Below are 21,099 nucleotides of genomic sequence, written 5' to 3' on the forward strand. Positions count from 1 at the left end.
TAGGATATTCCCTAGGACATTGAGGGAAGTTAGTGTAGAAATAGCAGGGACTATGACAGAAATATTTCAAATGTCATTAGAAACGGGAATAGTGCCGGAGGATTGGCGTACTGCGCATGTTGTTCCATTGTTTAAAAAGGGGTCTAAGAGTAAACCTAGCAATTATAGACCTGTTAGTTTGACGTCAGTGGTGGGCAAATTAATGGAAAGGATACTTAGAGATAATATATATAAGCATCTGGATAAACAGGGTCTGATTAGGAACAGTCAACATGGATTTGTGCCTGGAAGGTCATGTTTGACTAATCTTCTTGAATTTTTTGAAGAGGTTACTCGGGAAATTGATGAGGGTAAAGCAGTGGACGTTGTATATATGGACTTCAGTAAGGCCTTTGACAAGGTTCCTCACGGAAGGTTGGTTAAGAAGGTTCAATTGTTGGGTATTAATGGTGGAGTAGCAAGATGGATTCAACAGTGGCTGAATGGGAAATGCCAGAGAGTAATGGTGGATGGTTGTTTGTCAGGTCGGAGGCCAGTGACTAGTGGGGTGCCACAGGGATCTGTGTTGGGTCCACTGTTGTTTGTCATGTACATCAATGATCTGGATGATGGTGTGGTAAATTGGATTAGTAAGTATGCAGATTATACTAAGATAGGTGGGGTTGTGGATAATGAAGTAGATTTTCAAAGTCTACAGAGAGATTTATGCCAGTTGGAAGAGTGGGCTGAAAGATGGCAGATGGAGTTTAATGCTGATAAGTGTGAAGTGTTACATCTTGGCAGGACAAATCAAAATAGGACATACATGGTAAATGGTAGGGAATTGAAGAATGCAGGTGAACAGAGGGATCTGGGAATAACTGTGCACAGTTCCCTGAAAGTGGAATCTCATGTAGATAGGGTGGTAAAGAAAGCTTTTGGTGTGCTGGCCTTTATAAATCAGAGCATTGAGTATAGAAGTTGGGATGTAATGTTAAAATTGTACAAGGCATTGGTGAGGCCAATTCTGGAGTATGGTGTACAATTTTGGTCGCCTAATTATAGGAAGGATGTCAACAAAATAGAGAAAGTACAGAGGAGATTTACTAGAATGTTGCCTGCGTTTCAGCAACTAAGTTACAGAGAAAGGTTGAACAAGTTAGGGCTTTATTCTTTGGAGCGCAGAAGGTTAAGGGGGGACTTGATAGAGGTCTTTAAAATGATGAGAAGGATAGACAGAGTTGACGTGGATAAGCTTTTCCCACTGAGAGTAGGGAAGTTTCAAACAAGGGGACATGACTTGAGAATTAAGGGACAGAAGTTTAGGGGTAACATGAGGGGGAACTTTACTCAGAGAGTGGTGGCTGTGTGGAATGAGCTTCCAGTGAAGGTGGTGGAGGCAGGTTCGTTTTTATCATTTAAAAATAAATTGGATAGTTATATGGACGGGAAAGGAATGGAGGGTTATGGTCTGAGCGCAGGTATATGGGACTAGGGGAGAATACGTGTTCGGCACGGACTAGAAGGGTCGAGATGGCCTGTTTCCGTGCTGTAATTGTTATATGGTTATATTTCAGTAAACCCGACCCGACTTCAGTTATGCCTCTGGCAGTGTAATGAGCATTGCGGGGGAACAGATTGTGTGTTTTTAAATGTTTAAAATTTTTTTTTTTTTTCTTTGTAAAGTTTTTTTTAAATTTTCTTTGCAGTAAACCCTCATCAATGTCCCCATCACTGTCAGCACTGCCTTGGTCGCTATTTGCTGAAGTGAGTGTGTGGAAACTTGCGCGACTGGACACAGGGAGGAACTGCAGATGCTGGTTTTTGATGATGACTTCCTTCAACCTTTAGCGTTCCAGACAAAACAATCCAAGCATGTTGGAGATAAAACGTTCCATGCAGAGGAATAAAGAGGGAGGGGTGAAAGGCAGAGAAGATTGCAAGAGCAGGTGGCGAGCAGAAAGCTGGTAACAAGAGTAAAGTAAGCAAAGACCTGCCTTGGGGAACTACAGTGCAGCCCGGTGGCACAGTGATAAGAGTTGCTGCCCTGCAGCGCCAGTGACCCTGGTTCGATCCTGACTACGGCTGCTGTCTGGGTGGAGTTTGCGCATCCCCCCACCCCCCCCCCCCCCCCCGTGACCTCGTGGGTTTTCTCCAGTTTTCTCTCATACCCCAAAGACGCACAGGTTTGTAGGTTAATCGGCATCGGTAAAATTGTAAATTGTCCTTAGTGTGTGTAGGATAGTGCTAGTGTAACGGGGTGATCAATGGTCGGTGCGGTCTCGGTGGGCTGAAGGGCCTGTTTACCAGGGACGTGCGGTCAGGGGGAGGCAGAGCCTCACCTGTCACTCCCAATGAAAATAGCTGTTAAGAAAAGTTTTTTAAAATAAATAAATAAATAAAATAAAGATTTTTCCACTGATCTGTGTTATAAATGTCATTTCTATATGAATCTAATCATTTTTTACAGTCAAAATCGCAAAATTTGCACAGCTCTGCTGCAAATACAGGGAGAGATGAGAGGTGAGGCAGCGGCGAGCTGAGCCTCCCCTCTGATTGCGCAACCACTTAGAAACTGGATGGAGCGCGGGCAATAAGCGTGTGCCTGTTACTATCTCTCTGTATGTCACCAATGTAATGTGTGTAAACCCCTTCATTACATGTCCTCACATTCCATAGTCCAGGAAACTTATTTCACATATAAATATATTAAATTTGTGCTCACTGGTCTTATATATTTCTGCACATGGTGAAAGCTTCAACCTTTTCCAAGGGCGGCACGATGGTGCAGCGGCAGAGTTGCCGCCTCACAGCACCAGGTTCGATCCTGACATCAGGCGCTGTCTGCACGGAGTTTGCGCGTTCTCCCCGTGACCATGTGGGTTTCCTCCGGGTGCTCCGGTTTACTCCCACATCCCAAAGACGGGCAGGTTTGTCCGTTAATTGTCCCCGGTGAGTAGGATAGAACTAGTGTACGGGGATCGCTGGTCGGCGCGGACTCAGTGGGCCAAAGTGCCTGTTTCCGCGCTGTATCTCTAAACTAAACGGTTTGGCACCTGTATCGCAGCCTCTATTTCCGCCAAATACCTGCTTAGAAAGAAGATTTCTCCCGCAACTCTGATTCATGATTTTATTTCATTTCTTAAGTGCAGATGCAGCAAACAGATTCCATTTGAGCAATAAATATCAACTACAAATGTCAAGCACAAAGAAACAAAAGTTAAATTATCAAAGCAAATGTGCAGACGAATGAACGAGCGTAATCAGACAGGCTCGTTCATTTTGAGAGAATTACGCTCTTTGCAAGAGTAATCCCGATTACAGTAGTAAGGCAGACTCGGAACTAATTCTTGGATAGAAAAGCTTGCTGAAATAGTCAATCATTGTGGATACCCAGAACATATTCTGCGGTACACAAAATGGTGGGTAGGATTTTGTTGATAAAACTGCACTGACTGGGAAATGACATTTGGATTAGTACTTGAAAGAAAACAAAATTCTTCACACAAGCTCAAAGCTTTCAGCAACCCCATTTTACAGAAACAACCTGGCTGCATCCTGTACCTCTGATTTATGGACAAATTTAAACATAAGTACTCAAAAATAAAATGGGGAGTTAGTTGTTTTTGCTTGTTTATGAATTGGTCACACCTAACAATGTTGGACATGAGTGGGAAGAAAAATCATCTCCTTTGATGTCTCGTTTTCACACCGTACTCTTCTATATCTCTGTGTCTTCCCTCTCCCCTGACTCTCAGTCTGAAGGATCCCGACCCGAAACGTCACCCATTCCTTCCATCCCGAGATGCTGCCTGTCCCGCTGACTTACCCCAGCATTTTGCATCCAACATTGGTGGTGAATTTGCACAAGACATATTCTGTAGCCACAGCTGAGTAACTTGTACAATTTAAAATACAGTGGGCAGAGAAGAGTGCGTTCCGCCCAGAGGGATTAATCATTATGCTTGCAGTGATCAGAAAGTATTTGAACCTGGCCGTTCCCCTGTGATTAGTGATCAATATTCGGAGTCTGGCAACCTTTGGTTATTCAGTGTTAGCTCCATGCTGACTTTGCGATGGGTGCTGATCCAGCCTGGAACTCCACACACAACATGATTCCTTTGCCTGAACAAGTGCTACAAGTAACTAAACCACTTCAGCCCCAGATACAGAGCCACTCACGCCGGGAGAAAGAGGCACAGAGTGCTGGAGTAAACCAGAGGGTCAGGCAGCACCTCTGGAGAACATGGACAGGTGACGTTTCGGGTCGGGACCCTTCTTCAAACTAAGGGCCCCGATCTGAAACGTCACCTGCCCATGTTCTCCAGAGACGCTGCCTGACCCGCTGAGGTACTCCAGCACTTTTTTTGGTAAACCAGCATCTGCAGTTCCTTGTGTCTACACTCCAGCTGGAAGCTCTTCACGGCATACCAGTGGCGTGTTGTATTCCTGTGGAGACTCGGCACACAGAGTCCTTTGTGGACCACGTTCTCCCCTTCCCGTGAATCAGACCAAGGCTTCCACCACCCACTGCTCCGCGAGCAGTCCTCTAACTGCGCAGTCCTTCACCAAGAAGAGCGTCAGAGCTCACCCCACGCCGGTCTATCACGGAGACTTCCCACACGGCAGCGTTCTCGCGTTCGTCAGCGTTTCCGAGCAGTTGGGGCAATCACACCGACACAGGACACCGATGGGAGAAATGTAAAAAAGCGGGTTTTGTTAAAAGCGCAGTTCTGGTTTTTGCAGCTGAGGAGATAGTGGCCGGTGGGGACTGCGGGGAGGGTTAGAACTCCTCGTGTACACTCTGGGCGTAGTTCATCAGCTTGCTGCCCGTGAAGTACTCGCTGTACTTCAAGATCTCCTCCAGCTCCAGGTAGTGGTCCTGGTTCTCGTCGGCCACAGCGATCATCTGCTTGGCCTCATTCAGGGCACTGTACTCGTTCATGGGGTCCATGTATTCCTGCCGCAGAAACACAGCGTTAGACACGGACAAACCTCCCCACGAGGATCACACCCTCCAGAACAAAGGTCGGCGCAGAACGCTGGAGTAACTCAGCCGCGTTACTCCAGCATTTTGTGTCCACCTTCGCTGCAAGCCAGCACCTGCAGTTCCTTCCTAACCAAAGGTTGGCAGCGGGTCAGTTTTAGTGAAAGGAGTTGAAACCAACAGTGGACAGTCAGAATATCGACACAAATCACTGGGCAGCGCAGTGGCGCAGCACTAGAGACCCGCGTTTGATCCTGACAGCGGGTGCTGTCTATACGGAGTTTGCACGTTCTCCCAGTGACCGCATGGGTTTTCTCCGGGTCATCCGGTTTCCTCCCACACTCCAAAGATGTACAGGTTTGTAGGTTAATTGGCTTTGGTAAAGGTTGTAAATTGTCCCGAGTGCGTGTAGGATAGGGCTAGAATATGGGGATAGCAGGCCGGTGCAGAGTTGGTGGGCTGAAGGGCCTGTTTCTGTGCTGTGTCTCTAAAATTGAAGCCAAACCTCAGACCGTATTTGGTACAAGAAAGGAAAGTAATTTCTCTTTAATTTAGTTACGTTCAGAGAAAAAGGACGGAAACAGGCGCATCGGCCCAACGGGTGCGAGCTGACCAGCGATCTCCACACACTAACACTATCCCACACACAGTAGGGACAATCCACCAAGCCAATTGAATTTGCCTACAAGCCTGTACATCTTGGGTGTGTGAGAGAAAACTGGAACTCCTGGAGGAAACCCACCCGGTGACGGGGAGAAGGTACAAACTCCATACAGACAGCTCCCGTAGTCAGGATTGAACCCGGCGCTGTAAGGCAGCGACTGGCGCTGTAAGGCAGTGACTCTACCACTGTGCCACCGTGCCGCCCGATGTAAAGGGCAACTTTAAAGCTTTAAAATTAAAATGCTTGCAAAAACTGTGAACCAAAAAAAAGTGTGGGGTGTTTAAACTCCTCGCATGCAGCACAGAGCAGAGTAGCGCAGAATCAGCTGACCACAAACACAAAGACAGGAGCTGGGGGGTGACGAGACCGTTTACTCACCACCAGCTCGTCCATGGTGACAATCCCGTCCCGATCGCCATCGATCACCTCCTCAAACTCCTTCCTTCTCTCCTTGACCCAGTCATCATCAATGTCCTGGGCCTCTTGGTTTTCCACCGTGCCGACGGGTAACGAGATAAACTCCGAGACTGTCAGCGTCTTGTCTCCATTCTGATCTGCAGAAGAAAACGACGACGACTGATTTATTACCAAGGCTGCAATCGGGAACCCCCCCCCCCCCCCCATTCCCCACCACCAAATTACCACCTCAATTCTTGCTATTGAGGGAGTGCAGCGTAGGTTTACAAGGTTAATTCCTGGGATGGCGGGACTGTCATATGCTGAGAGAATGGAGCAGCTTGGGCTTGTACACTCTGGAGTTTAGAAGGATGAGAGGGTATCTCATTGAAACATACAAGATTGTTAAGGGCTTGGACACGCTAGAGGCAGGAAACATGTTCCCGATGTTGAGGGAGTCCAGAACCAGGGGCCACAGTTTAAGAATAAGGAGCAAGCCATTTAGAACGGAGACGAGGAAACACTTTTTCTCACAGAGAGTGGTGAGTCTGTGGAATTCTCTGCCTCAGAGGGCGGTGGAGGCAGGTTCTCTGGATGCTTTCAAGAGAGAGCTAGATAGGGCTCTTAAAAATAGCGTAGTGAGGGCATATGGGGAGAAAGCAGGAACAGGGTACTGATTGGGGATGATCAGCCATGATCACATTGAATGGCGGTGCTGGTTCGAAGGGCCGAATGGCCTACTCCTGCACCTATTGTCTACTGTCTATTACTGGATCATTTGTGGGGTCTAGAGACCGTAAGTCAATTTATTTTAATGAATGGCACAGTTCACACCAGCTCCACGTTACCCCTTACCTCTCCATCCACTCCCTACACACTAGGGGCAATTTACAGACAAATCAACCCACTAACACACACGTCTTTTGGGGTGTGGTAGGAAACCGGAGCACCCAGAGGAAACCCACATGGCCAGAGGGAGAACGCGCAAACTCCACATACAGGCAGCACCAGAGGTCAGGATTGAACCTGGGTCTCTGGCGCCGTGAGGCAGCAGATCTACCCCACTGGTAGACAAAATTGCTGGAGAAACTCAGCGGGTGCGGCAGCATCTATGGAGCGAAGGAAATAGGCAACGTTTCGTCCCAAAACGTTGCCTATTTCCTTCGCTCCGTAGATGCTGCCGCACCCGCTGAGTTTCTCCAGCAATTTTGTCTACTTTCAATTTTCCGGCATCTGCAGTTCCTTCTTGAACATCAGATCTACCCGCTGCGCCACCGTGCCGCCCCGACATTGAATGGTCACGCTTGAAACCACCGTTTGTCACTGTACCTCGGGGCAGGTGACAATAATAAGCTTTGCAGCAGCGGGTGAGAGCAACGCGGCGTGTGGAATGACTTACCGAGGTCGCGGATGATTTCTTTCACCATGAAGGTGAGCATCCCGCGGCTGTGCTCCGGGTGCAGAAAGGCCAAGAACTCGTCCTCGTTCAGGAGCTGGTTTGTGGGATGCTCGTCAGCCTGGAACCAGCGATCCTTCAAATTATCCAGCACTTCCTGAGCTGCAAAGCAACAAAAAGCACATTGCACTCGGTTGCAGAGTTTAAAATACATTTTCTCGACGGAGGGAGGGAAGAGAGGAATTTTACTTCGTCGAAGTTTGCTCATCTCCAATATCTCAGACTTCCCTTTGGTCGCCCACAACCCAATACTAGGAACGTCAAATATTTCAGTTTTGCGTAACCCGGCGCAGCGGTGGAGCCGCAGCCTCACGGCGCCAGAGACTCGAGTTCAATCCCAACCTCGTGCGCTGTCTGTGCGGAGTTTGTACGTTCTCCCCGTAACCTGCATAGGTTTTTTCCGAGATCTTCGGTTTCTTCCCACACTCCAAAGATGTGCAGGTGTGCAGGTATGCAGGTTAACTGGCTTAGTAAATGTAAAAAATTTGTCCCTAGTGTGTGTAGGATAGTGTCAATATGCGGGGATCGCTGGTCGGCGCGGACCCTGTGGGCCGAAGGGCCTATTTCCGCACTGTATCTCTAAACTAAACAAACCCAGGTTCGATCCCAAATACAGGGGCCCCTAGGGTATTGATTTTCAGGTATTCAGCAACACATACTGATTTTCAGGTATTCAGCAACACAACACGCTGCTGAAAGTTTCATTGTAAAAAAAAAAACCCCCAATAATTCAGAGTTGGAGACCATGTTGCCATTGAGATGACAACCTTGACTGTCAGCACTCTTTGCCACCTACATGTCAGTATTGTGGTTAACCATTTGGTTTGGAGCAATCAGAAGGTTCTTTGCTCTTCCGTTCAGACTAGAAACCTGTTTTAATACCTGCTTCTCAGAATCAATCAGACGTGAGCAGGGGGAAAGGTTTGAAATGTTTCATGTTTCGCTGGAACAGGGTTATCCACTTTGTTCCACGCCTCAGTTCCTTCCTTGTTGCCCAGCATAACATTTTCCCCATAAGTGTTTCAGATTGCAGTTTTAAATCAATTTCTTACTAATTTCTATTGAAGTTAAACTGTTAAACCAGGTGAAGGAGCAACACAGCGGGTAGAGCCGCTACCTCACAGCGCCGGAAGCCCGGGTTCGATCCACATCTCGGCCGCTGTCTGCGTGGAGTTTGCACGTTATCCCTGTGACTGCGTGGGTTTCGTCTGGGAGCTCCAGTTTCCTCCCACATGCCAAAGTCGTGCAGGTCTATGGGTTAATTGGCCTCTTTAAATTGTCCCCAGGGTGTAGGGAGTAGATGAGAAAGTGGGATAACATAGAACTAGTGTGAGCAGGCGATCCCCATACACTAGCACTATCCTACACACTCGGGACAATTTATAATTTTTCCAAAGCCAATTAACCTACAAACCTGCACGTCTTTGGAATGTGGGAGGAAACCAGAGCACCCGGAGAAAACCCACGTGGTCACGGGGAGTACGTACATACTCCGCACAGACAGCACCCATAGTCAGGATCAAACCCGGGTCTCTCGTGCTGTAGGACAGCAACTCTACCGCTGCGCCACCGTGCCACCCCTAGTGCTGGCTGTCTAAATAAAGAGCGTGGAAAAGCAAAGGAAGATGGATTTGATGCTTCAGTTTTCCTAGCTTGCTTAAATTATGTTTAAGGCACCAGACATCAGGAAAGATATGGTCCTGATTCACCAGAATGAGGAAACGCCATTATCCCCAACAGTGACATTCTGGGCTCTACCCGATCTCTTCCAGCGAATAACACCAGCATCTGGCCACAGCACAGCAGAGTCACAAGAGTCTCAGAATAAAAGGGCCTTCCTTTAGAAAGGAGATGAGGTGGAATTTCTTTAGTCAGAGTCACTGCCACAGATGGCTAAGGAGGCCAAGTCAATGGGTATTTTTAAAGCGGAGATTAACAGATTCCTGTGTAGGAAGGTTCTGCAGATGCTGGTTTACACTGAAGATAAGACACAAAAAGCTGGAGTAACTCAGTGGGTCTGGTAGCAGCTCTGGAGAAAAGAAAGTCTTCAGAGTTTGAAGAAGGGTCTCAACTCGAACCCTTTCTCCAGAGATGCTGTCTGACACGCTGAGTTACTCCAGCTTTGTGTGTCTAGTAACAGATTGTTGATTAGTACGGGAGTCAGGGGTTTATGGGGAGTAGGCAGGTGAATGGGGTTGAGAGGGAAAGATAGATCAGCCATGATTGAATGGCAGAGTAGACTCGTAGGGCCGAATGGTATAATTCTGTTCCTATGACTTATGAACAAAAGCGCTGAAGTATCAGGGTGCTGTGCTTAAACCTCGAGATCGAGTTCAATGGAACACACAAAACAACACAATGGAAGAATCGGAGACTGTACGGGTCGGCAAGTTGTAATGTACGCAGACGGCAAGCGAGTGGAACAGAACCTATTCTCAGTTCGCTGACATTTAATATTTAACCCCCATCAGCGGTGAATTTGCTTGCCTGAAAATTTCCCCAAACGTAAATACACAACCTTTGCTCAGCTGAAACACGTTTCCATTTTTGTACGGGCAAAGATGTGTGACTTGCGAGGTCGGAGAGAGTGCAGATAACATCTCCGTGTGTGTGCAGAATCACTCGAGTGTGAGGGGGTGCTGCAACTATTGAACTTTGTGTGCTTGCAGAATAGAGAAAAATACAAATAGGAAGCCAAGTAGATGTGAAATACGTGGTGTTCATCAGAAAACCTAATCACATACGTATGATCCTTTGTACCCAGGCTTAGGAACGTACACACACACACACACACACATACATACATATATTCACACTCATACACCAACACACATATTCACACTCATATACTAACACATACACACTCAAACACTAACACATACACACACACACACACACACACACACACACACTCATACACAGACACATACACTAACACACACATTCACACACTAACACACACACATATTCACACTCATACACTAATAAAGAATGGAGCGACTGGGCTTGTATGCACTGGAATTTAGAAGGATGAGAGGATATCTCATTGAAACATGTAAGATTATTAAGGGATTGGACACGCTAGAGGCAGGAAACATGTTGCTGATGTTGGGGGAGTACAGAACCAGGGGCCACAGTTTAAGAATAAGGGGTAGGCCATTTAGAACGGAGACGAGGAAAAGCTTTTTCACCCAGAGAGTTGTGAATCTGTGGAATTCTCTGCCTCAGAAGGCAGTGGAGGCCAATTCTCTGGATGCTTTCAAGAGAGAGGTAGATAGAGCCCTTAAAGATAGCGGAGTCAAGGGATATGGGGAGAAGGCAGGAACGGGGTACCGATTGGGGATGATCAGCCATGATCACAGTGAATGTATATGTCCGTGAGGCCATGCGCAGACTGGGCGATCGTTTCGCTGAACACCTTCGCTAAGTCCGCCTGGGCCTAAGTGATCTCCCTGTTGCCAAACATTTCAACTCCCCCCACCCATTCCCACACTGACCGTTCTGCCCTGGGCCTCCTCCACTGTCAGAGTGAAGTCAAACGCAAATTGGATATATTTCGTTTGCCTCATATTTCGTTTGGGCAGCATACAACCCTTGCATCCCCTCTCTCTCTGTCCCTACCCAACCCTCATTGTTGTACTCATTTCACTGTTGCCTGCTGAGTTTCACTGTCTATAACTCGTTATCACCCAGCCCACAGTCAACAATGGACCATTGTGGGCTCCACCTTTCCTTGATACAGTGAACAATGGACCATTGTGGGCTCCACCTTTCCTTGGTCATCGTCACTTTTTTGCATATCTTTCATTCATTTGATCTATATCTCTCTCTTTATCGCCGCCTATATCTCTCGTTTCCCATTCCCTTGACTCTCAGTCTGAAGAAGGGCCTCGACACGAAACGTCACCCATTCCTTCTCTCCAGAGATGCTGCCTGACCCACTGAGTTACTCCAGCAGTTTGTGTCCATCTGCAGGTTCCTTCCTACATTATTTCTGCTCAAACTCTGTTCTCAACAGCGGCCATTCTCGCCTCACTTGTCTCCCTAGTTACTGGGGTTGGAACGCGAGACCAATCACATGTGCACCCGACAGAACAAGTCAGAGGGCGGTGAATCTGCGGATTTCATTGCCACAGAAGGTTGTGAAGACCAAGAAAATTGATATTTTTACATCAGAGAGATAGATTCTTGATTAGTACGGGGGTTATGGGGAGAAGGAAGGAGAATGGGGTTAAGAGGGAAAGATAGATCAGCCATGATTGAATGGCGGAGTAGACTTGATGGGCCTAATTCCGCTTTATCCCTTATGAACAGTTGCGATGAAGTGTGTGGTTCTGATGGCGAACGTGGACAGATACTTACTCTCCTCATCGATCTTCAACTCTTCATTGTTCTTGATTTTCTCTGCCACTTGCTTCTCGTTGAATCCTTTGCTAACCAGAAACTTGATTCGATATTCATCCCAGGATACCTGACCTAGAGAGATGGCACGCACAGGTCTGTAAATATACATTTTTAATTATACGGAGCTAAATCAAACATGGTTTTGCCAAAGGTGCAAAACCGCAACCACTTTCCACTCTCAAACCACTCAAATCCCTTTGTTCATTAAAAAAAATAATCTCATCCCACTTTCACCATTTTACTAAGCGGGACAGGCAGCATCTCCGGAGAGAAGCTAGTGTATGGGGTGATCACTGGTCGGTGCAGACTCGGTGGGCCAAAGGGCCTGTTTCCACGCTGCATTTCTAAAGTCTAAAAGTCAAAGAACCATTTTGTGTGTGTCCTAAGACTGCAATTTTAAGTGTAAAGGTTGTTAAATATTTAAATTACACAATTGGATAAAACAAATTATTAAACTACAGCTATGTTTTTGCACAAGCTATTTGCACTGGCACACACACGGAATTTCCATTGCAGTCCTATAACATGAGATCAGAACTGTTGCTCAGTTGAGCGGGTTAAACATTGTCCATGGTCCAATATTTCATCCAAGTTCCTTTCACAGTAGGGAACTCCATATTACTGCTGCCAATATTTCTTTATTCCCAGAAAAACATTGAGGGAACTTTCTAGAAACCGCACAAGATTCTGATCGCTAGCTGCCTCTTCCCAAATTTTTAATAAAAATTGTGATATTTTACTAAAGATAGACACAAAATGCTGGAGTAACAGTGCATCAGGCAGCATCTCTGGAGAAAAGGAATAGGTGACGTTTTTGTGTCGGAACCGTTCTTCAGTCTGAAGAAGGCTTCCGACCCAAAACATCACCTGTTCCTTCTATCTAGAGATACTGTCTAAGGGGCCTGTCACACTTACGCAATTTTTTCGGCGACTTGCTGACACAGTCGCAGCAGGTCGCCGAAAATTTTCAAAATGTTGTGAATCCAACGGCGACCAGAAAAAGGTACGACTCTTTGGCTGGATACTCACGACCATACAGGCGTCACCCCGCGACATGTCAGAACATTTAAATATAATAATTCTGTGTTGGATCCTCCTCCTCCACAGTTAACCTCAAACCACAACAGGCCAGGGAAGCAGAAACTACAACAGGCCTACACCACTTCCACACCTCCGTGCTGCACTGTGGTCAACTAACGCCACAGCACCACACGCTAGTGTTGCTCACAGAAAGGGAAATTAAACATTTTGTGGAAGTGTCCAGTCATGACGGGCGGGCAATGACTAGTGGGGCACAATGGCAGGCAGTGACTAGTGGGGTACCTCAAGGCTCAGTGCTGGGACCCCAGCTATTTACAATATATATTAATGATCTGGATGAGGGAATTGAAGGCAATATCTCCAAGTTTGCAGATGACACTAAGCTGGGGGGCAGTGTTAGCTGTGAGGAGGATGCTAGGAGACTGCAAGGTGACTTGGATAGGCTGGGTGAGTGGGCAAATGTTTGGCAGATGCAGTATAATGTGGATAAATGTGAGGTTATCCATTTTGGTGGTAAAAACAGGAAAGCAGACTATTATCTAAATGGTGGCCGATTAGGAAAAGGGGAGATGCAACGAGACCTGGGTGTCATGGTACACCAGTCATTGAAAGTAGGCATGCAGGTGCAGCAGGCAGTGAAGAAAGCGAATGGTATGTTAGCTTTCATAGCAAAAGGATTTGAGTATAGGAGCAGGGAGGTTCTACTGCAGTTGTACAGGGTTTTGGTGAGACCACACCTGGAGTATTGCGTACAGTTTTGGTCTCCAAATCTGAGGAAGGACATTATTTCCATAGAGGGAGTGCAGAGAAGGTTCACCAGACTGATTCCTGGGATGTCAGGACTGTCTTATGAAGAAAGACTGGATAGACTTGGTTTATACTCTCTAGAATTTAGGAGATTGAGAGGGGATCTTATAGAAACTTACAAGATTCTTAAGGGGTTGGACAGGCTAGATGCAGGAAGATTGTTCCCGATGTTGGGGAAGTCCAGGACAAGGGGTCACAGCTTAAGGATAAGGGGGAAATCTTTTAAAACCGAGATGAGAAAAACTTTTTTCACACAGAGAGTGGTGAATCTCTGGAACTCTCTGCCACAGAGGGTTGTTGAGGCCAGTTCATTGGCTATATTTAAGAGGGAGTTAGATGTGGCCCTTGTGGCTAAAGGGATCAGAGGGTATGGAGAGAAGGCAGGTACGGGATACTGAATTGGATGATCAGCCATGATCATATTGAATGGCGGTGCAGGCTCGAAGGGCCGAATGGCCTACTCCTGCACCTAATTTCTATGTTTCTATGAGGGGTCTACGACATCAATGGGCGAAAGTGGCCCCCTGTGGAGAGGTAGCAGAGGGCACAGATGCAAGGCCAGGCAGCAGAGGGCACAGATACAAGGCCAAGCAGCAGAGGGCACAGATGCAAGGCCAAGCAGCAGAGGGCACAGATACAAGGCCAGGCAGCAGAGGGCACAGATACAAGGCCAGGCAGCAGAGGGCACAGATGCAAGGCCAGGCAGCAGAGGGCACAGATACAAGGCCAAGCAGCAGAGGGCACAGATGCAAGGCCAAGCAGCAGAGGGCACAGGTACAAGGCCAGGCAGCAGAGGGCACAGATACAAGGCCAGGCAGCAGAGGGCACAGATACAAGGCCAGGCAAGGTAGATAATGCTTACTTCTATTTCTTTGTGTTCCTGCGTAATGGGCAATTCTGAAGAACAAGGAAGATGAGGAGTATTCTAAAATGAATAGTTACAATCTAAAGGGACGGACCAAGCAGATTCAACGGAACGCTCTAAAGAGAAAGTTGCGCTTTAGTTCAAATGCAAGGGGACAAAACACAATTAATGACAAGGCCTTTAATAGCAATGATGGTCAGAAGGATTTTAAAGTCCTTAACTCTCCTTAAATCGATAACTCTCTGAAACATGGAAAATAGGTGCAGGAGTAGGCCATTCGGTCCTTCAAGCCAGCTATTCAATATGATCATGGCCGATCATCTATAATCAGTACCCATTCCTGCTTTTTTCCTATATCCCTTGATTCCATCAGCCCAAAGAGCTATATCTAATTCTCTCAACACAAGTGGCAACACAAGTAGATAGAATGGGAAAGATGGAATACGGTAAGTCTGAGATAGACACAAAGTGCTGGAGTTACTCAGCGGGCCAGGCAGCATCTCTGAAGGGAAAAAGTGCCCTACTCTGGGCAAGAGACTCTGTGCGTTTACCCAAACTATTCCTCTTATGATTTTGTGCAGAGTGTACCAGCTGGTAGAGCTGCTGCTCACAGTGCCAGAGACCGGCTTTCAAAAGTACCAAAAAGTACAGAATGTAGGGAGAATTGCAGCCCTGTGGATAAGTCGGTCTTTTAAACAGAAATGATCATAAGGTGCAGGAGTAACTCAGCGGGCCAGGCAGCATCTCTGTGGAAAAAGGTTGGATGGACATGATCAGAAAGACCGCAAGGACTTGTAAACCTGTAGCTACATCACAGGATCAGTATTTAAAAGCACGAACTTTGAAGAACGTATTAGGTAGTCAGATGATTCATTGAAAGCGTGAAGCAAAAGGAAGGTTGATAAGAAATTGGTGACGGGGGCTAGAATTGAAATTGCATCAACATTTGAATTTTTGATGCAATCCACAGAAACAGACTGTTGCTCATCTGTGTGAATTTTTAAAATGTAATGAAAGCACGTTGGAATCTTGCAAAGCCGTCAGAGTGTGCTAACTTGTATTAATAAGATGCCAGACAAAGTCAGATGAAGAGACGCGCATGCACACACAAAAAATGCAGGAGAGATGATCTTGTGAGGAATATATGATTTTTTTAAATGCCTAGTAAGTAGGGGCGACATAGTAGTAGGGTCGCTGCCTTACAGCGTGCGAGACCTGTGTTCGATCCTGACTATAGGCGCTGTCTGTACGGAGTTTGTACGATCTCCCCGTGACCGCATGAGATTCCTCCGGGCACCCCGTTTCCTCCCACCTTCCAAAAATGTACAGGTTTTGTAGGTTAATTTGGCTTCAATACAAAAAAAAATGTGAATTGTCCCAAGTGGGTAGGATAGTGCGAGTGTACGGGGATCGCTGGTCGGCGTGGACTCGGTGTATCTCCCTCCGCCTGGACTCCGCGCTGTATCACTAAACGAAACGAAGAGTAATTATGTTTCGAGGATTAATTTATCACACGGCAATCCTCCAACACTGGCAACCTGAAACAAGGTATAGAAGTCATGAATTTAACTTGAATGTGCAAAAAAAGATTAGCAGAATGGATGTAAAGAAAAACCACAACTGCTGCACACAGGAAGTGGTTTGCAAATCTACGAACTACTCTTTAAAAAAAAAAAAGCTAGAAATTAGTAGGCGACTTAAAAGGCTTACGCAGGTAAAATTAAAAAAATCTGAGAATGTGAAGATAGGCAGGCTTCAGAGTTTGGGGGGGGGGGGGGGGGGGGGGGGGGGGGGGGGGCTCGACCAAGGAACAGGGTCCCCAATAAAACACCCAGCATAAACACTGGGGTGATTTTCAAGTCAACACTCCGAAATAATTGAAAAACACAGCATAGAAACAGGCCCTTCAGCCCACCGAGTCCATGCCAACCACCAGTCACCCGTTCACACTAGTTTTATGTTATCCCATAATAAATATTAACTCACATAGGTCATACGTGATAGAAGCAGAAATTAGGCAATTCGGCCTATCAAGTCTGCTCCGCCATTCATTCATGGCTGATCTATCTCTTCCTCTCAACCCCACTCTCCTGACTTCTCTCCATAACCCCTGACACCCCTACCAATCAAGAATCTATCTATCTCTGCCTTAAAAATATCCATTGACTTGGCCTCCACATCCTTCTGTGGCAATGAATTTCAGATTCACCACCCTCTGACTAAAGAAATTCCTCCTCATCTCCTTCCTAAAGGATTGTCCTTTAATTCCGAGGCTGTGGCCTCTAGTATTTGATTCTCCAACAAGTGGAAACATCCTCTCCACATCCACTGGATCCAGGTCTTTCACGATAGGGTGAATGCACGGAATATTTTACACAGAGTAGGGGAATACACAAGGCATCTCTGGAGAGAAGGAAGGGTCTCGACCCGATACGTCGTCCATTCCTTCTCTCCAGCGATGCTGCCTGACCCGCTGAGTTACTCCAGCATTTTGTTTCTACCTTCGGTTGAAACCAGCACCTGCAATTCTTTCTTACGCAAGAACCTGGGGACATATCGTCAAGTAGTCAGAGTACACACTTGCAGGTTTACAAGTGTAAATTGTATAAATTACAATTAATTGCACCTAAAGATGGTCAACCTGTCGTACGAAAGCTGCCATTAAGCTGGAAAGAGTGCAGGGAAGATTTGCAAGGATGTTACCAGGACTCAGACATGGGAGAGAGGCATCTTACCATCACCATCCGGGTCCACTGTTTTGAAGTACATTTTATTTTCTTTAGCAGCTTGTTGGAAATGCTCCTCAGTTTTCTCCATGATCCATCGCTGCATCTCGCTGGCACTGATCTTCCGGTCCACATTGGAATCCACCCTGAAGACGGAAACACAGTAACATTTTATCCAGTGTTTGAGAAGGAACTGCAGATGCTGGAAAATCGAAGGTAGACAAAAATGCTGGAGAAACTCAGCGGGTGCAGCAGCATCTATGGAGAGAAGGAATGGGTGGCGTTTTGGGTCGAGACCCAAAACATCACCCATTCCTCTCTCCATAGATTACTGCCTCACCCGCTGAGTTATTCCTGCAGTTTGTGTCTACCTTCGATTTTATCCAGCATCTGCAGTTCTTTCTCACAATAGCAGAAAGGCATTACATGATTACAATCGATCAATTTACAGTATATAGATACATGATAAGGGAATAACGTTTAGTGCAAGGTAAAGCCAAGGTAAAGGTAAAATATCACTGTACCTTAAGAGTCAAGAGAGTTTTGTCATGTGTCCCAGATAGGACAATGAAATTCTTACTCGCTGCAGCACAACAGAATATGAAAACATAATACAAAACAGAAGATAAAAGTTCAGTGTGCGTAACTTAGAATAAAGGGGAGGCCATTTAAGGCTGAGGTGAGAAAAAACTTTTTCTCCCAGAGTTGTGAATTTGTGGAATTCCCTAACACAGTGGGCAGTGGAGGCCAAGTCACTGGATGGATTTAAGAGAGAGTTAGATAGAGCTCTTGGGGCTAGTGGAATCAAGGGATATGGGGAGAAGGCAGGCACGGGTTATTAATTGGGGACGATCAGCCATGATCACAATGAATGGCGGTGATGGCTCGAAGGGTTGAATGGCCTCCTCCTGCACCGTATATATATGTATAGATAATAAATAAACAGATATAGTGCAATAACAATAATAGACTGTTATTATTCAGAGTTTATTTGATGTCCTGTTTAATAGCCTGATGGCTGTGGGGAAGAAACTGTTCCTGAACCTGGATGTTATAGATTTCAGGCTCCTATACCTTCTTCCCGATATGGTGCATGTGACAATAAATTTGAACTTGATCAAGGATAGTGCAAGAATTTATGCCCCTTATCTGTGGACGACTTGATTGCAATCATGTATTATCTTTCCGCTGGTTGGTTAGCAGGGAACAAAAGCTTTTCACTGTACCTCAGCACACGTAACAATAAACTAAACTGAACACAAATGAACATATAAAGCTGACAATGTCGGAAGAGATTTGGCACTGTTCTCGTTCTGTGTGTATTTTTTTTAAATTCTGAACAAAGTTTATGTCTGGAAAAAAACATCTGGAAATGCCGAATGCGTAGAGTCAGCATTGTCTGTTTTTTAAATTGAAGAAACTGAGATCAAAATGGTAAATTTACGCCAAGCTGCAAAAACAGCCTTGTCGAGGAAACGCCATTTGTCAATGCAGCTGAGCAGAGGTTTGCGGTGGGAGTACGGCACAAGGTGCACTTCACAGTTCAATCACTCTTTCCAACTGTCTGAAACTCCCACCAGCCGCCCTTCATTCTCGACGAGGCTGTGCTCATTGTCTGCACACACACACACACACTCTGGTTTCTACCGCCCACCCCGGCGGGCAACACGCCAACCAGCTCTTGGGCACGAGATTCGTTTCCAGGCTGCTGCCAACGCACGGGACTCTGCCCCTCGATGCCAGGCCTTGACGGGCGGCTGTCATCGACTGGCACCAGCTGCCCGGAAGCCAACCCTCGCCCGACAGATCGCCAGGTACGATTTCACACTCGCTGGGTCTCTGGATCCCAGTGTGATGGAGGTGGAGTCATATAATCACACAGCCTGGAAAGCAGCACTCCCTGCCCACACCGACCAATGTGCCCCATCTACACTAGTCCCACCTGCCTGCGTTTGGCGATGTCCCTATTAAACCTGTCCTATCCATATACCTGTCCAAATGTTTCTTAAACATTGTGATAGTCCCGGCCTCAACTACCTCCTCCGGCAGCTCGTTCCTTACATCCACCATTATTTGTGTAAAAAAAGTTACCCCCTTGAGTTACACCCCCCCCCCTCACCTTAAACCTATGCCATCTGCTTCTCGATTCCCCAACACTGCGCAAGGGACTCTGTGTGTCCACCCGATCTATTTCTCTTGTGACTTTTGTACACCTCTATAAGATCACCCCTGCGCTCCCAGGATCACAAGTTCTTGAACGTGTGACAGTGCCACAAAGTAGAACTTGCAGTGGCTTCAGCAAGAGGAGCGCTGTGGGGAGGAACTTGTACGTCTGGGTGAAAGATCAAGTAGGGTCAAGTAGCGGAAAGAACAAGAAGTTCCCAAGTGAGTTCCAGGTGGTTTAGAAGCAGAAAACCTGCGGTTCATGGGTGTTACTAGAGTAGAAACTGCCAAGACTTTGACCACTGGAGTTACTGTTAAGGGCCTGTTCCACTTTCACGAGTTATTCACAAATTCTCCCGAGTTTTCAGACTCGCGGAATGTCCGTAACGAGTCCGTAGATATATTGCAGCGGCTCGTTATGCCAGCCGTGGGTACTCGGGGCATCAGATATGTCGGGACGTATTTTCAGCATGATGAAAAATGTCCACGAGTAAAAAAAATAGCCCCGAGTATCTACAGCTGGCATAACGAGCTGCCACGATATATCCACGAACTAATCCGAAGGCACTAGTTACGAACATTCTGCGAGTTTGAAAACTCGGGCGAATTCGTGAAAAACTCGGGAAAGTGGGACAGGCCCTTTACATGGCAGCATCAAAGGGGAAAGATACTCCAGTGATATCGAGTCAGGATGACAAGGGGTTCATTTTTCAAAGGACGCAATTTCTCATCGGCACAGTAGTGCAGCAGTAACATTGTTGCCTTACAGGGGCAGAGACCCAGGTTCAATCACCCTGACTCTGGGTGCTGTCAGTATGGAGTTTGCACGTTCTCCCCGTGACCCCGCGCGGAATTTCCCCGGGTGCTCCGGTTTCCCCCCTCAAACCGAAAGGCGTGCAGGTTTGCAGGTTAATTGGCCCTAGTGTGTGCGGGATAGTGCGAGTGTACGGGGTGAACGCCGGTCGGCACAGACTCGGTGGACCCAAGGACCTGCTTCCGCGCTGTATCTCTAAAATCTATCGTAAAGTCTAAAGTCTGCTCTCACAACGGAATAAAGAAACAAATGTGAAGCAGATACCGCTGATGCAGAGTCATTGACGGAGACAAACTGAAACAGAAACTGATGCAGTCGTCTGTTTCACACGGCTCACCATTCATAAAAACTACCAGTTACTACGTGGCGGCAGTTTCCGGACCCCGAGGGCCCGCTTGTCCCCATCCCACCACGAGGCGGTGGCTGCCCAAGTACCGGCCCGCTTGCCCTGCAGCTCTCTCACCTCCCCCTCGACCCTGCTCTGCTGGGAAGAGTTCATCATTCCCACTGGCTACATCCACACGTGGCACAGTGGTAGAGGTGCTGCCTCACATCGCCAGTGACCCGTGCAACGTTCTCGTGCAAACTCCGCACAGCCGGCACCCGAAGTCAGGATCGAGCACGGGTCACTGGCGATGTGATGCCGTGACTGTGGGGGTTTCCTCCAGGTGTTCCGGTTTCCTCTCCCATCCCAAAGACGCGCCCCTCCTCCTTGTCCTCTTCCTTTCATATCCCTCCCTCTGCCTTTACATCTCACTCCTCCTCTCCTTGTCCAATATCCCTGTCTCTCCTCTAGC

The 21,099-nt window shown here is 47.0% G+C and overlaps 1 protein-coding gene across 1 annotated transcript; it reads right to left on the minus strand.

Annotated features, from left to right (window-relative positions):
* Window positions 1-3,095: 3,095 nt before the first annotated feature.
* Window positions 3,096-20,801, minus strand: sdf4 (stromal cell derived factor 4). The gene is made up of 7 exons (XM_033047813.1): window positions 20,685-20,801; window positions 18,973-19,164; window positions 17,335-17,518; window positions 11,845-11,958; window positions 7,426-7,584; window positions 6,009-6,184; window positions 3,096-4,939 (listed from the first exon to the last, which is right to left on the minus strand). The coding sequence occupies exons 1-7, from the start codon at window positions 20,799-20,801 to the stop codon at window positions 4,763-4,765; spliced, it is 1,119 nt and encodes a 372-aa protein (XP_032903704.1). The 3' UTR covers window positions 3,096-4,762.
* Window positions 20,802-21,099: the final 298 nt, after the last annotated feature.

Source organism: Amblyraja radiata, chromosome 31, assembly GCF_010909765.2.
Source record: "Amblyraja radiata isolate CabotCenter1 chromosome 31, sAmbRad1.1.pri, whole genome shotgun sequence".
NCBI lineage: Eukaryota > Metazoa > Chordata > Chondrichthyes > Rajiformes > Rajidae > Amblyraja > Amblyraja radiata.